Raw genomic sequence first — 17,476 nt, 5'->3', positions numbered from 1 at the left:
ACTCCCATTAGCCCAGGCATAGGCAAACTTGGCCCTCCAGATGTGTTGGGACTACAACTCCCACTGTCCCTAGCTAACAGGACCAGTGGTCAGGGATGGTGGGAATTGTAATCTCAAAACATCTGGATGGTTGAGTTTGCCTATGCTTGCATTAGCCCCAGCCAGTGTCACCAGTGACCAGGGATAATGGAAACTATAGTGCAAAACATCCTAAGGTTGGGGAAGGCTATGGAGTTATACCATGCTGGTTCACATTATTATTATTTTTATCATCATCATCATCAATGTTTTTATTTAATGTTATGCTGGAAACACAACCCCACATATCATAAATGTAACATACATACCCTCACAGTTATTAATTTCATGGTTGCTTTGGCCAGTGCCTATAAGCCTTCAAATGCCTGGGGAGTGAGACAGACAGATGCGCCTCACCAGGGAGGGTATTCCACAGATGGAACCACCACCAAGAAGGCCCTGTCATGGGTCCATGTGAGCTGGGCAGCAGTTAGAGGCAGAACTACCAACAGGGCCTACTTGCTGATTGTAGCTATACACTTAGATGCATAGTTTGCCCTGCCCAACAAGAGGAATAATATTTCCACAATAACCCTGACTTCTCTTTCCTGTATAGTCATGGCTAATTTGGACCTTATAAGCATAGATATGAAATTAGAATATACATACTTTCCTTCCATGTGCCATATTGCCATGTCACTTACAAGCATTTCCCAACAATACTGCTTCCGACTGGCGCATAAGGAGCACATCCCCTTCCTTAACTCTGGCATTGCAACCTTGGCATCAAGTCTCTCATGTTTGTTCCTAGAGCTAGTTAGACACGTGCATCATTGGACAGTAAAATGGTAATATGTGTTTTTTTAAAAGTTAAATTCCTTTAAATGTTTATTTTTCTATTAGATAATATCACTTATGGGAACACTGCTTTTCCCCTAGTGCACCGAACTGCAGAAGAGAAAATGCAGCATTCTGACAGGCTGACCCTTGAAAGGTAAAAATAGAATTGGTGGGTGATGCTTTTCACAGTAATGTACATGTTTACATAGAAGGTGTTATGATATCATATCACACATACTCATAGGATTGCAGCCTTAGGCCACAGTCATAATCCCATTTACCTGGGAGTAAGCTCCATTTGAATTCAGTGGTACTTATTTCTGACTAGAATAGAATTGCACTGTTAGTCTGTCTGGGAAAATCATGAGCAGTGGCTAGTATTAAGAACTTCAATGGTTGTATTCCTATGTACATAAAAAGGTAAGGCTGCACAACCCCCATAGGAGGATTTGTAGTGCCATATCACAATCCTGGATTTCCATGAAGTTGGGGTGGTGGAGGGAAACAAAAGAGAAGGAAGGTTGCACAACAGCAGTGGACACGGCATGGGAGTGAGAAGGGAGAAACATCGAGGGGTGGGGAAAAGTGGTGGTTAAAATAACCGCAAAAGGTTGAATAAAGCAGGGTTGGAGAAAGCTGATAGAAAAATCATGGATTTAAATAACAGCGGAAGTTTGAATAAAGTACTATGGAATATTTGAGGGCAAAATGTTCCCTCAGAACAGGAGTTTACCTGTTTGGGAAATCAGGTCCTTTGCATTGCCATTTCCCCCTGGTTTTCTGGTTTTCTCTTTTAATGGGTACTCATGGCTACAGTGCATGCTCTGTCCTCATTGCAATCTTTTTGACTTCCTGATATTTTTGTGGTTTTGAAAACCTTGGACTTCCCCTGAGTATGCTGATACCTCTACCTTTTTTCTCACTGCTTCAGTCATGCCAACACATGATAAATGATAAATGATAAATTTTATTTATATCCCGCCCTCCCCAGCCGAAGCCGGGCTCAGGGCAGCTAACAACAATCAAATAATCAAATAATCAAACATTTTAAAAACATTTCATTATAAAAATTAATTAAAATCAAATTGGTGGCAACCGTTAGGCAAGATTCTGTGCAGGTTGCCAGAGGAGGGAGTCAGGCTGCGCCCTAACCAAAGGCCTGGTGGAACAACTCTGTCTTGCAGGCCCTGCGGAAAGATGTCAGGTCCTGCAGGGCCCTGGTCTCTTGTGACAGAGCGCTCCACCAGATTGGAGCCGCAGCCGAGAAAGCCCTGGCTCTAGTTGAGGCCAGCCTAACCTCTCTGTGGCTTGGGACCTTCAGGATGTTTTTATTTGAAGACCGTAGGTTCCTCTGTGGGGCATACCAGGAGAGGCGGCCCCGTAGGTACGAGGGTCCTAGGCCGTATAGGGCTTTAAAGGTTAAAACCAGCACCTTAAACCTGATCCTGTACTCCACCGGGAGCCAGTGCAGCTGGTATAGTACCGGATGAATGTGATCTCGCAGCGAAGACCCCATAAGGAGTCTCGCCGCGGCATTCTGCACCCGCTGGAGTTTCTTGGTCAGTCTCAAGGGCAGCCCCACGTAGAGCGAGTTACAATAATCCAGTCTGGAGGTGACCGTTGCGTGGATCACAGTGGCTTGAGTTTGCTATTAGAAGTGATTCCCTGTGTTTGTTGTCACCTGTACTAAACATTTCTTAAAACTTTCCCCTTCTAGACAAAAGCTGACTGTTTGCCCAATTATTGATGGAGAAGAGCACCTTCGTCTGCTGAGCTTCCAGCATAACTGCATAACACGGATCCAGAATATCTCTAATTTGCAGCATCTTGTTTTCTTAGATCTGTATGATAATCAGATAGAGGAAATCAGCGGCCTTACTACACTAAGGTCCCTCCGTGTCCTTTTGTTAGGAAATAACAGGTAAAAAAGGGAGGGGACCTTGACATACTTAAAAAAACACTTTCTAGTGTTCTCTGTGAAACTTGCATAGGGTGTGTTCACTGTAATGTCAAATAAGTCCCCCTACGGTTGGCAGAGTCGGAATGCAACATAATCTACTACTTATTGCTTGGGAATCACGACTTACCTAGCTGTCTGCTTGCAAAGTCAAAGCCAGCCCTGACTAATTTGGACATGTGACAATACAGAGGTGACTGTGGTATCAAACTAAGGTACAGAATTTGTGGATATGAGAAAAAGAATAGCAGTTTTGCCAATTTGTTCCCGAAGCAAGAACAACCTGGGGTGAATGCAGACTGTAGATTTTGAAATCTCCATAGGTGTACCTTGAAACGAACCCTCAAAAGTCACTACCTCAGCTGCCAAAATATTATGGTATGTTTATTAACCTTCCAACTTCTCAGAAGCATACAAAGCCCAGGGCAAGTGGGAACACGGGTTGCCAGTGGGAAGGAGTGTAGAAGCAAATGGAGTAGACAGAATTGGTCGGCTATTAGACAGAGACCGTTAATGTTGGGCCAAATTATGTAATTATACGCACACAGGCATGCTTTGCCCAAATTCAGTGCATGATCTGTGCTATCAAAAGTCTTGGCTACTTCTACAGTACAGTGAAGTGTAAACTGACAACATGGGTGAAACTGAACCTATAAATTTTTCGCTCTTTAGGGCGCACCTGACCATAGGGCGCACCTAGTTTTCAGAGGGGGAAATCAAGAGAAAAAATATGATCCCCCCCCCCAGCTCTGGGAGCAGCGGAGAGGCTGCACGCAGCCTGTGCACTTCTCCCAGACCTTCTCCCTGCTATTGCGGGAGGTGGGGGAATTCCACAAAAGCCCACAGGAGGGAGAAGGGACTGACTCGGCCAGTCAGTCCCTTCTCCCTCCTTGGGGAAAAGCCCCCAAGAGCGGCACACTCTTTAAAGGCTGCGTGACTCCTGCGGGCTTTTCTACGAGGTGGGGGAATTCCTGTGGGTGCTGCTTTCCCCCACTGCCAGCCTCAAAACCAGGTCAGGGAGCAGCGCAAAGGCGTCACATTCCTTCCCGCTGCCCCCCGAGCTTGTGGGGCTGGCGGTGGGGGGAAGCGTTGTTTCCCCCACCGCCAGCCTCAAAGACCAGACACTCCTGGCTTCAGCAAAAGCAACGTGAAGCCTCCAGAGCGCAGGCTTCGGAGGCTTCGCGTTGCTATCGCTGAAGCAAAGGAGCCCACATTCGCTCCATAGGACGCAAACACATTTCCCCTTAATTATTGGAGGGGAAAAAGTGTGTCCTATAGAGCGAAAAATATGGTAGGTCTCTTTGCAGACCCCATAAACACAGCAACCTCCCTAATCAGAGAGCTCATTACATTTGCAATGGTGTCGGGCCAACAGGTGAATTTTGCAAAGTTGGAAGCTATGTGCTTCAGCACCGCTCCTCACATCCAAAAAGAACTCGCTAACGCAGGCATAGTCAAACTTGGCCTTCCAGATGTTTTGGGACTGCAACTCCCATCATCCCTAGCTAACAGGACTCGTGGTCAGGGATGATGGGAGTTGTAGTCCCAAAACATCTGGAGGGCCGAGTTTGCCTCTGCCTGCGCTAACGTCCCCAAAGTAAAACTTTGCCACACCAAGTTCAGATACCTAGGGGTACAAATAACCAGAAACCTCAATAAATTATAGCTCCACAACTACAACCTCTTGTGGCGACAAATTAACAAAGACCTAAAGAGATGGAACAACATGAACTCTCTCAGACAAAATAGCCATGATCAAAACGATCACCCTCCCAAAACTAACCTACCTATTCCAAACCCTCCCAACCTGAATTCCCCCAGCCCAACTCCATAAATGGCCCCAAATACCTGCACCTCCCCTCCTCAGAAGGACGATGGGAAATCCCCAACATAGAAGCATATTATATTGCCAACCAAGTACGTCACATAATCCCATATATACTAGAAGATGAGACAAAACAATGAATACACCTGGAGAGGGACACAATTGAAAATACCTGCACCACAGCATACCCATTCCTCCCAAACGGAGGAAAATTCCCACAACACTAAACAGGTACACACAGACCATGCTTAAAGCATGGAAAGCAGAAGTAGGTAAACTGTCCCCAGCCCCAGCCCCACTAATTCCCCTGGTGTACCACCCATTATTCCATCACACAGCACAAAACCTCCAGATAAAAACCTGGCAAACCAAAGGCTTATATCGCCTAACAGAGTTCTATCAAAATAACAAACCCTTATCAACACAAGAAATACAAGACAAACTAGAAGACACCCAAATGCCCTGGCTGACACACCACCAATTACATGCCCTTGTAAACAATCCAGTAGTAAAATCAGCAGCAACTAGGCCCCTGACAACCTTCGAAAACCTCCTAACGACAAAGGGAAACGGCAAAGGGATGGTATCCGCAGTATACAAAATACTACTCCAAAATCCCACAAACCCCCTAGACATAATCAAAAAACAATGGGAAGACGACATAGGCTATGAGATTAACCCCACTCAGTGGACCAGAATTTGGTCTAAACCTCCCTTTAAATCCATATCAACGAAAAGGAAAGAACTCACTCTGAGACTCACAGGTGGTACCTAACACCGAGGAAATTAGCACTAATACACCCACGTACCTCATCAAAATGCTGGAGAGGGTGCACCTCCACAGGCACATACCTCCACATGTGGTGGGAATGCCCCAAAATCCAACTATTCTGGACAACAGCCATATGAGTAATATGCAAAATAACTAAGCAAGTATTAGAAATCACCCCAGAACTGGCCCTACTAAACATCTTCCAAGACAATAATTCCCACTCATATCACAAAGAACTCATCACCCACCTACTCTCAGCAGCCAGAAACATCATAACCAGACACTGGAGAGACCTGTCAGGAGTAAGCATGGACCAATGGTACCAAGTAGTATGGGAAACAGCCTTACGAGAAAAACTACCCAATCAACTGAAACTGACACGGGGACAAATAGAAGAAGACGCCTTCACCCCGGTGTGGCTCCCTTTTATCACATATACAGCCCAACAAGACAATGACAAGAATCCACCAATAGCATATGAATCAATATGGCTAACCTGATCCAAAAACACCCAGCCACCCCACTCACACATGGAAACAACAACCACCACAGCCAACCACAAACAACCACACCCTAGGCCAACCCCAACCTCTCTCACCACCAAAGGAACACAAGTGAATAGTAAAGAGAACCTGCACAAGTGACGCTGACACAAAACCCCGCACATAAATTAAGTAAAACAGAAACATCGCCACCTGACCCCACCTCACTTACTGTCCCCCCCCCCACCTCTTTCCCCCTTTTCTTCCTAATGTAACACTAATGTCTCAACAAATGAAACTAATCTGTAGAAAATGTAACTTGGAAAAAGAGATATTGCACATACTTTTGTAAACCAATAAATCTTTAATAAAAAAATACATTTTTTAAAAAAATTGTGCAATTGACAGCATGCATATTTCAAGACCCTAGTAAGCTCTGCAAATTTTTTTCCAGTTGATGGCAGAAATGTACATATTGGCTTTGAATAATAAAAAATAATAAGAGTAAGATTATTACTATTAATATCCCTCTGGGTGGCATGTAGAATACAGTGGTACTTCGGTTTACAAACGTAATCCGTTCTGGAAGTCTGTTCTTAAACCAAAGCTGTTCTTAAACTGAGGCGCGCTTTACCTAATGAGGCCTCCCGCTGCTGGTGCCCTTCTACCATTCGGCTTCTGTTCGTAGACCGAGATAAAGTTTGCTAACCGGAACACTACTTCCGATTTTGCAGAATTCGTATACCGAATAGTTCGTAAACAGAGCTGTTCTTAAACCGAGGTACCACTGTATATAAAAACATCATAAAACATTGAACAAGTAGAAAAACAGAGTATCTTATACCAGCTTGCACTCTGCTAGAGAGCAAGCCAAACTATACATGATAAAGACTCTGTACTATCTGAGAATATCGGGGCTGGGATAGCCTAGGAGCAGGAGCTAACCTCAGAAAGAGTCCCAGCTTTGCCCTGCCAGCTTTTCCCTGTCTTGTGTGAGGGGAGCCTGAGGAAATCGTCCTCCTTCTGTGAGGCTCCCTCCCCCCAGCACTGCAGAATGGTACACCACCTCCCTAGGAGTGAGCAGCTCCTGAAAATCCCAACATTTTCCTCCGAGACTCTTTCCAAGCTTTACTCACCACTCCTGCTGGTCTCAACCGGGAACCGGGTGAGAGTGGAGGAGAAATGCAAGATCCGCTTCCGCACACTCGAGGTGCCTCAAACTCGGAGGGGGGTGGGGTTGTTCAGTTGCGGCTATTAATGCAAGTCTGAATATGGGACAAACCACAAGTAACTATGAATTAAGTGGGGCTTTCTTCTTTATTTACTTCTAACCACCCTTGGATTGGAGGAGGGTGAGTTCCTGGTGCCAGTCAGGAACAGATTGCTAGGAGATTCATAATTTCACTCTCCTTTATTGGAATGCTTAGTACTGCAAGAAGTCTCAGAAGCTGCTGTTTTCCCAAGTTTGCTGTCGCATCTTGTCCTGTACCCACCTTCTTGCTAAGCACTCCACTTCCAGAATCCACACAATTTCAAGCTGGTGTATGGAGGTCTTCCCTTTTTTTCTGCCTCTGTTCAGCATGTTGGCTTTACCATTTACGTTAGCAGCAGGGGTAGATCTGTGGTTGAATCCCACTGTCCTTGCCTTCACATTGGGGACCTGTGTATGCTGGAGGTTCTGGGATGCACTGGCATTCTGCTTGGGATTAGATCCTCAGGTGGTTGGTTATGCTGGACAGAAGCCCATAGTAGATTAAAGCCTGGGCAGGGGTCAAATGGGAATAAATTTCCCCTCCTTGAAATAAAAATACTTCTTGAATGCTTGAATGTTTCAGAATAAGGAGAATATCAAACCTGGATAACCTTGTAAGCCTTGATGTCTTGGACCTTCATGGAAATCAGGTATAATGTGATAAATGCTTTTTCAGTTTGTACCATGGGGTACCTGTTGCTGGCTTTTTAGGTGTAGTGCTGCTTTGCATCTCCCCTTTGTTTTCATGAGACTTGCTAAATTGAAGGAACTTAACTTTGCATAGTTTTTCAGAATCTTACATTGAGTTAATTATGCCATCAGCCTGTGGAGTCTAGTGTATCATTCATTTCGTCAGATGACTAGATAACCACCTGCTCCTTCACTATATTGAAGAGTTAAAGTGTTTGGGGGCTTTTTATTTCGAAAAAGACATCTAGTGGGTTGGGGGAGCACATCTAATGTTTACAAAATCAGATACCATCTTATTAGGACGTCCATCCGACCTTGTAGAATCTGGGCCTTTAGTGTGGTGGCACATTCTCCTCGAAGTATCCTTCCATTACTCTTCAGGTGCCATCTCTCTTTTCTGTGCCTATCAAAGACCCTCCCTTTTCAACAAGCCTTGTAAGGGGAAAATCTATCTAATCTGCAACTGTGTTGGATTTGAAACTGTTCTGACATATAAAATTGGTTTGACATAGGGAATTTTTGTAATTACCTTTATTGATATTTTCACTATGGAATCACTTCAAGTTATTTTTTGAGAAACGATTATTTAGTGGAATCAAATAAATGAAATAACTGATCTCTCCTGTAGGTGACATATTAATAATGTTATCATGTTGATTCATTATGTTTGTACAGTTCTGTGCTTTTTAGCCAATATTGTTGAGATCCACTAAATGAATCAGTTAAATCGGTCATTTTGGTTATTTGGTCTACAGACATTGAACATCAAACATATGTTATCAAGACAACCACAGCAGAGAGAAAATGCATATATGTGCACACAAATTGTGCCTTTTAAAATAATAAAATGTGTGAACAGTCAGAAATAGTTTAAAATACATAAAATTTTGATTGTCCACTTTTTCCATTTAGTAACTAACCTGGTTTTGATGGCTATGGTGAGGAACATGGCTATATTTTCTGTGACCTTATGATTAGAGTCTGCCATTAAAATTGCAACAGAACCCACCTGACTACCAAAAAGTGTTAGTCAGTTCATGTACAGGGCTGGCATCAAGGATCAGCAGAGTTGAGCACCTGCTAAGGGCCCATAGGAGGCTGATGGAGAAGAGTTCCCTCCTGGACCTGTTGCAACAAGCAGGCTCACTTGCTGAGGGACAGGGTGAAGGCGAAGCATGGAAGGTGTCTTGCTCAAGAGCCCTCCCCAGGAAGTATTGGGAGCAGCAGTGAACCCTGGGCCTGGCAGAAATGGCAGCCCACCAAAACATGCAAAACTGCCCATCAATTTATTCAAAACAATAGGGAAAGATTAGCTTTCTCTTGTGTCATCATACAACAAGGCCGGCCAAAGAAGTTGATTTCTAGTAGGATCAGGGTAGAAAGAAGATCCCTCTTCACACAAAACATAATTAATTTATGGAATTTGCTGTCTTAAACTGTATTGATGGTCACTGGCTTAGATAGCTTCAAAAGGGATTAACATTCATGGTGCTTTTTACTAAAATGAATTCATGTGTACAGAGGGGAGTATCCTGAGTATTAGTTGTTGGGGAAGGATGAGTGAGAAGGATAAGCTGAGAAAATCATGCTTAATCTTGTGTGTGCTCAAACCGTACTGTAATATTTGAGCATCTTTGTTTCTACTTTAGTTAACATAATTTTATAAAACCATATATGTGTGTGTGTCTGTGTGTTGATCTATAGATAGTTTGTGTGTGTTTTAAAAAGGAAAGAAGGAAAGCTGTGATAGGAAGGAATTCCATTAACACTGACAGAAGAAGTTAATAAATAACATCTCTATGAATTCTTCATGAATCCCAGATTTCTGCTGTTCTGATAAATGCTTCTGCTCTTTTGAAAGGAGGCACTGCAGGGACTCCTAGCAAGAAGCCATCTTTGGAGAGTTCCAGTCTTCATTCTTAGCCACTTGTTTGTTCTCCATTTCTGTGTGATGTCAGCTGTACTGCTTGCTAACCCTATTATTTCAGTTATTTGCTTCTTAAGTAGTTGGTGCTCTACAATTAACTTATCCTTTGCATGGTTGCTTGGAAGTAAGTCCTACAGTGCTTAGTGGAGCTTACTCCCATGTAAGTGTGCATAGGGGTGTGACCATAAACATTTCACTCTTTTACCTCCATAAGATCTGGAGGCACAGTTCAGGCTTAGAAGAGAAGCTGCTTGTTTAATGGTGTCATTCTTAGAGGGGGGAAAGAAGGGTTGGGCTCAACTGATACAATCCTCATTCTTCCTCCTCTTCTCTTTTACAGATTGCTATCATAGAAAATCTCCACCATTTAAGTGACCTCAGAGTGCTGAATCTTGCCCGGAATTGCTTAACATACATTGAAAACCTGAACGGACTAGATTCACTGACGGAACTTAATCTTAGATATAATCAGATCAGAATTGTGGTAAGTGAACTGAATCCATTTGCTCTAGAAAAAAATGCTATAATTTGAATGAACTATATTGCTTTTGGAATTTTAAAACAAATTTCATTCAAAACAAATTCAGTTTTCTTTTGGTGGATTTTTTTGGGGGTATCAATGTATATTGTCATGTATAGTCTTCAGTTGAAGAGAGAGCCTATGAATACATATTTTGCAGGAGATCTATCCCTAAGGGATGTTTGAATTGCTGCAAGCCTTGGAATCTTAAGGTCATGGAAAGTCAGGGCAGACAGAAGGTGTCTAATGGCCATTGTCTGAACTGTATTGTTCTTGAGTAAGAAGAGGGAAAGCTGAAGGTTCTAGGCAAGGAAGAGAAGCAGAGGTTAGATATCCATACACCAAGGAAAGGAAGAGGTTTTGGGAAAGGAGGATTGCAGAAGAGCATGGCTCAGAGAAAAGGGGTGGTGGTCTGAGTTGGACAGCAGGGAAAGGCGCGCGAGAGAGAACCCTCCCCCAATAGTTTAAAAATTGTTTAATTAGCCAAAGACCTGGGAGAAGAGGAATGTTTTCGCCTGGCGCCTAAAGATATGTAGCAAAGGCTCCAGGCAAGCCTCCCTGGGGAGAGCATTCCACAAGTGGGGGGCCACCACAGAAAAGGCCTGTTCTTGTGTTGCCACCCTCTGGACCTCTCACGGAGGAGGCACATGAAGAAGCGTCTCAGATGATGATTGCAGGGTCTGGATTGGTTCATATGGAGAGATGTGGTCCATGAAGTCCATTTGAGTAGAAAATCAGCACATCAGAGAGGGACAAAATTGTCCAGGCCATTCATTGTTGTGATAGGTTTCTCCTTGCTGGCAGTGTTTGTTTTTCCTCTACACTACAGTGTTCTAAGCTGGTCCTGAGGATCTTATAACATTAAGAATTTGGTATTAGAGTTTGCCTGTTTTCTTCTTCCCTTCTTTGACCCCTTTCCCTTTAATATCACAGCTTTTTAGATTATAAGCCTGAGGGCAAGAACTTTTTTTATTTGTAAGACACTCTGGGAGTTTATCCAGCTAGAGAGTTGGGGGGTATAAATAGATTGAAATTGCTGCATTGTCTGTTAGAATCTACCTTTTGCTACATTAGCCATCTAGACTGTGCGCTCAGGACAATTGTTTAAGAAGCAACTAATCCTTGTTATCTTGAGCATAGACCTTGTGGTGGTGAGAATGAAACATCTGCATGACAAAATGAGTCTTGCTTTTCACATTGTGTAGGGAAGGGGTTTTTGTTCAAGAAAATCAACAATCTTGCCTATCATGATGTGGGTGAGAAACACCATGGACTGGCCCATATCATGACCCACATATTTGTCCCGCTCCTGAAAGCCAAGGAGACCCCTTGGTTATTGTTTTTGTATGTTACTATGTTATACATTTTTGTGTTTTTATATTGTAAACTGCCCTGTAATCCTTGGATGAAGGGTGGTATAGAAATTTAATAAATCATCGTTATCATTATCAACATTATCTTGGTGTATTTGTATCCACTCATTGCAAGTTGGAGAGTTGCCTCACCCACTGAACTAATCAGTTTGGTGGTGGCAATGGCAAAAATAAACATCTCTGACTCATGGAAGAATTGCATGGATTGTTAAAGTGATGTTGTTGTTGTTGTTAATAGTAATAATAATACAGTGGTACCTTGGGTTAAGTACTTAATTCATTCTGGAGGTCTGTTCTTAACCTGAAACTGTTCTTGACCTCAAGCACCACTTTAGCTAATGGGGCCTCCTGCTGCCGCCACGCTGCTGGAGCATGATTTCTGTTCTCATCCTGAAGCAAAGTTCTTAACCCGAGGTAATATTTCTGGGTTAGCAGAGTCTGTAACCTGAAGCGTATGTAACCTAAAGTGTATGTAACCCGAGGTATCACTGTAATAATAATAATAATATATACCTTCCCTGTGTTCCCACAAAGGCTGTGCATTACAAACTGATAACCATTTTGTGAGATCTGGAGTGCATTTCTGTGTTGTCTGTGGTGGGACTCCAACTCGTTAAGCTACTTGAGGAAGCAGGGAAATGTCTGCAGAGCACATTTCAGTATTGCTTGCTGCTGGTTGGACAGCTGCATGCATGAGTTAGCACTTGGATGCTTTAGACAACAGCATGACTACAAAATTGGATTTTATTTTGCTTGCCGTTTCATAGCGGTCTGCTTTCCCCTGCAGCTGAAACCCTGAGTCAGCACCTCAGTTCCTTTTTTGAGAAGCCTGCTCAAAAAGAGGCCAGCATCTACTGCCGCTGCGTTTCCCCTCTCTTTTGCTCAACACTTTCTGTTGCAAGCAGTCCAGCTTATTTTCCAAGAGGATCTATGCACCACAGAGGGATGGAGTTGGCACTGCAGCAAGGTTACAGTAAATTGCAGTAGGCATGTTTCATCCTCCAGAGAAGCAAGAGCGTATAGAGCATGCTGCCCTTCAGATGCTGAATTGGGTCTTTTTTCTCTCTCTCTCTCTCTCGTTCTAGAAAGATGTGGATACTTTGCCCTGCCTCCAACGTCTCTTCCTCAGCTTTAACAATATATCTCGGTAAGCGGAAACTGCTGGTGGGCGGGGAGAGAATCCGTTTGCTCTCTCAGTGCCTCACGTATTACCACTATCCATTTAAAATTAAATATTTGCCAGTGGTTACTTTTGTCTGACTGGTAGACAAATGATACAGTATACGGAGAAAGAGAACAACTATGAACCCAAAATTTAGCAAAACATTTAATCTTTTTTTCTAAGTGCACAGAGAAGAAATGTTTCTCTTCTGTTTTAAAATATGTCATTACCATACTTAAGTAGAAAGCCCGCATATTGATACTGCAGAGTCAATGTTAATCTGAATTAGTTTGTGAATCACTATTATTCTCATTATTTTAAAAATGCCCTAACTGGGTTTAGATTATACAGCCTGTTATATTTGCTCCAGACTGTCATGTAAACTGATGTCTCTTTAATTGAAGTTACAGGCTTCCATTTGTGCAGCTCATTGAGCATCCTTTTTTTAGTTACTAAAATGCAGCTTGTTCCTTTCTATGCTACGCTTCAACCTAGTTATGAAATCAGGAGTAAAACACCTTTTTTTTTTAAAAAAAGAGCTGCGTTTTCTGAATCTTATTCTCCCCACCCCCTCCTTTATTCTGTTTTTATATAATTTTGGCTGCAGCATTTAATTAAGCCTGTTTGCAAAATTAGCGAATGTATTCTTTCCTGGATGCACTTCCCCCTTGATCACAATTTAGTGTGTCTAACATCCTTTCTCAGAGGCAATTACGTGTTGCAGCGATTCCTCACTGCAGGATATTCAGCCTGGGATTGCAGCAATTACTCACACATTGGGAGGGTGGGGGAGGCAGGCAAGGGGTTTTGATTGCTCTCAGTGGAATTTAACCACGTGGAACTACTGCTGTTTGTTTTATTGTGCTTATGTTCTGGAGAAGTGGAATGGGGAAGTGAACTAATTGAAATAAGTGAAAATGGTAACTCTTTTGTTGTGAAAGTGTTGCTTGTTGGCTGCAGTTTAAACTGTGGAAGGATATGTGCCATTTGCTGGGTAGAGTTTTCAGTACTTAGGAGTTTATGTATTGCAACAGTGCTGAGAACCTAAACTTCACATTCAGTGCATATCCTTCCATAGATTGGATTTGGCAGCATTATTTAGAAATGAACACAGCCATTTTACCAACACTCCAGCTTAATCTGCCCCGCCCTCCTTTATGGTTTGGATTGTTTCACTTTGAATGATACATAAATCCTACCCTGATTTAACTTTTTTTTTTTTTAATTTTTTATTAAGAGTTTTTTAATACAATAAAGAGAAAAAGCCAGCATAAGCAAAAAAGAAAAAAAGAAAAAGAAAAAACAAACATAAAATTTAGCATCGTGTAATAACCAACTTTTCTTCATTTTTGGACTTCCTCACGTCTCTCGCTCCTACTTTCCAAATTTATAAAACTTTAACCAGCAATTTATCACCTTATTTCCATTCTTATTGTACACATTTCCAATATTTTGTCCCTAACTTTGAATATTTTTATCTAGGTCTTAAATATCTAATTTTACCATAATATTTATTTAAAATTTATTTTTCTCATAAACTTCACTCATTCTCATAGTCTTTTCACCAAACTTTATGGTGCCCTGTTATTTTCAAATCCCTCATCCTTCTTAACACTCGTATAATTTACAGTATTTTTGTAGATAGTCCTTGAATTTCTTCCAATCCTCTTCCACTGCTTCCTCTCCCAGGTCTCGGATTCTGCCAGTCATTTCTGCTAGCTCCATGTAGTCCATCAGTTGCATCTGCCATTCTTCCAGCGTGGGCAAATCTTGAGTTTTCCAATATTTAGCGACAAGTATCCTTGCTGCTGTTGTTGCATACATAAAAAATGTTCGATCATTCTTTAACACCCTCTGGCTAACAATGCCCAAAAGGAAGGCCTCTGGTTTCTTAGGGAAGGTATACTTAAATACCTTTTTCAGCTCATTATATATCATTTCCCAGAAGGCCTTAACCCTGGGGCAGAGGTGAAAGAACGTTCCTTCAGTTTCCTTACATTTCCAACACTTATTGTCTGACAGGTGATATATTTTTGCAAGCTTGACTGGGGTCATGTACCACCTATATAACATTTTCATAATGTTTCTTTCAAAGCATTACATGCCGTAAACTTCATACCGGTGGTCCATAACTTTTCCCAGATTTAACTTTTTTGGAGGGGGGGAGTGTTTGACTGGGCTCAGCAGTTGAAAGACTGCAGAGGTATATTGCTCTGCCTTTAGGATGTAAACCTTGCAGTCAGTGAGAATTACTTTCTGCTCAGTGTAACTGAACATCATTTTTCCAGTGTCCCAGTTTCTCTCAAGCAAAGTTCTGCTGTGGTGGTGGTAGTTCTGTACTTGGGGAAGGGAGACTGTGAGTTAGAAAAAAGAAAACTGCAATGTCTAGACTGGGGCTGAACTTAAATGGCCCTTTCCTGAGTTTGCTAACTGTTTCTTGTGCTGTGAAGTTGGAGGGGTCATTCTCCTGTGATGTCACGCTGGACTCAGGAGGGTTTAGCTCTTCCAAATGCTCTAAGGCAGGGATGCAGTCACCTCACAGGAAACTGTTTCATCAGCTCTGTTCACGGAAGTAACCCAAGTTATGTTCTTGCTGTTTGCTTGCCATTCTGTTGTCACATGCAAAACTTTCTGTACTTTCTAGGCGAATCATTTTTGAGATAGCCATGATGTTTATCACTCTTAGTGCTTAAATAAAAAGTGATGGTTCATTAATATTATGTTTTTCTTTAAAGTAGAAGCTTAAGTTCTTGACACTTCAAATAGAGATGTAATAATTGAGGGTGTGTGTATGAGGGAAGAGGAGTTGTACCTCTGGCCATGCTCCTTCTGGGTTAGTTTGTCCAGGTAAATGTGTACATCAGAAAGAGGGAATCTTCTTTCCAACAGAGGTCGTTCCCCCCATCTTTCCTTCTCTGTGACTAGCCCTCTCTTGTATTCCTTCAGTATTCCCCGTTGGTATTTCCCCCATTTATCTTTGTTTCTATCTCTCTGTATTTCTAGGCTTTCATGCGTTATTTCTCCTCCTACCAATTAATATAAATTATTGATAAAAGTAACTGAAGGTCATTTCTACTGTTACTTCTATATATTTCATAAATTTTATACACTGATTGTAAAAACAACAACCCTCAGAGCGGTTTTCAAAAAAATAATAAAATCATCAGTAAAAGGAACTGACAATAATTTTAAAAGTTCAAGAAAATTAAAATCAACAATAAACTAAAAACAGATAGAAACCTATAACTAAAAACTGATGTGTGTTTTAAATACCTTATTTTTGTCTCTGCCAGCTGGCCATCTGTTTGGGGAAATTAGATAGAGGATTTGCACTGGAATTTGATGCCCGGGAGCAGTAAATAATGGACTTCATCCCCAATTTACCATTTGGCATTGGGCCTCATCCCCTGAGCCACTGCACCTGGAGGACCTCTGGGTTCCCACTTAAATCATCAACAGCAGCCGCCATTCCTGCATGCCTGAGGGTGTGTCCCCCTCCCTTGCCTCAGTGGGACCAGCAAACAGGCCAGAAGGTTTGCAGTTAAATCCCCTCTGAATCAGTGGTCTCACATACGTATCTCTTTGGCCATTGCACCCTCCTGCCATTATCTGAGCCCCTGCCTTTACTTGCGCTCGTTCACTGTTGAGACTTTGTATTTTGTTCAGTTCAGGATCCTATTGCATGGGAGAGCCCTATGCTACCCCCTGCCCCCCCCCCCGCCGCTGCATTGGTGTTGTTGGGCAAATTTGACATTGGGAGAATGGGAAAGACAAGCTTGCAGGTCCAGGAGAAAGAAGCAGAGGTGCAGAGGAAACGTAAACTTTTTGATATATTTCCTTTTTTTAAAAAAGGGCAGTTGAAACAGCCAGCCCTCTCCTGAGCATATTTCATTCCCAACTGCATTGGTGCTTTGTTTATTGGTCACTCAGCCATGATAAACATTTGAGTGATTGAAACCATGACAGTGATAGATGTAACTGATATGACATCCCTCAGGAGCAGATCTGGATATAACCCAATTCACACATTTCAAACCTTTACAACAGAAAACCAGTGAATATTGTGAAAGTTAACTGAAACATCCCATTAAGTTTGAAAGTCACATAAAACCAAATATGTCAAAAAACCTTGACCAGTTATTGCAAAAATTCACCTTTCTCTATTTGATGGGGGGAATAGTATTGTTACTGCTTGCTTTTAATTAGTGGAATGATATCAATAATGGTTATTTTAAGGTTAATAGTCATAGAAATTGATGATTGTATGTTTGAGATCCGTGACTTGTGTTCCATTCCATTTTCTTTTCACCTAGTTTTGATGACATCTTGTGCCTTGCCGATTCTGCATCCCTTTCAGACGTCACCCTAGATGGCAACCCGATAGCGCAAGAGGCGTTTTACAAGCATACTGTTCTCCACCATATGATGCAGCTCCGACAGCTGGATATGAAGAAGATCACAGTAAGAGAAACTCTGTGGGGAAAACTCTGTGATGGGTTAAACCTTGAAATAAGCAAGGAGTTTTATTTAACCAGACTATTCACAGTGCCAGCAGGTTTTGTATTTTTTATTATTTTAAAAAAACTTACTACAGTTACTAAGAATATTTTTACTATTTTCTATATACAAAATGCTTAGCAATCTCCTCTGATTTGTCT

At 42.1% G+C, this 17,476-nt stretch overlaps 1 protein-coding gene across 8 annotated transcripts in view; it reads left to right on the top strand.

The window, feature by feature from the left end:
- The window catches only part of LRRC49 (leucine rich repeat containing 49), a 61,939-nt gene that overhangs the window by 7,823 nt on the left and 36,640 nt on the right, over positions 1-17,476 (top strand). For 5 of the 8 annotated variants that reach the window (XM_081838919.1, XM_081838915.1, XM_081838914.1 and 2 more), the window contains 6 exons: positions 922-1,012; positions 2,576-2,779; positions 7,730-7,796; positions 10,104-10,247; positions 12,742-12,803; positions 17,132-17,279. In XM_081838919.1, the coding sequence (XP_081695045.1) occupies positions 922-1,012; positions 2,576-2,779; positions 7,730-7,796; positions 10,104-10,247; positions 12,742-12,803; positions 17,132-17,279 (716 nt within the window). The remainder of the gene's footprint in view (positions 1-921; positions 1,013-2,575; positions 2,780-7,729; positions 7,797-10,103; positions 10,248-12,741; positions 12,804-17,131; positions 17,280-17,476) is intronic. The other 3 variants (XM_081838917.1, XM_081838913.1, XM_081838920.1) reach the window with 1 other exon arrangement.

The sequence above is a fragment of the Podarcis erhardii genome (genome assembly GCF_964252035.2).
Source record: "Podarcis erhardii genome assembly, chromosome: 14".
In the NCBI taxonomy this organism is placed as follows: Eukaryota; Metazoa; Chordata; class Lepidosauria; order Squamata; family Lacertidae; genus Podarcis; species Podarcis erhardii.
Note: the sequence above shows the minus strand (reverse complement) of the source record. Positions and strands in the feature narration are given on the sequence as shown.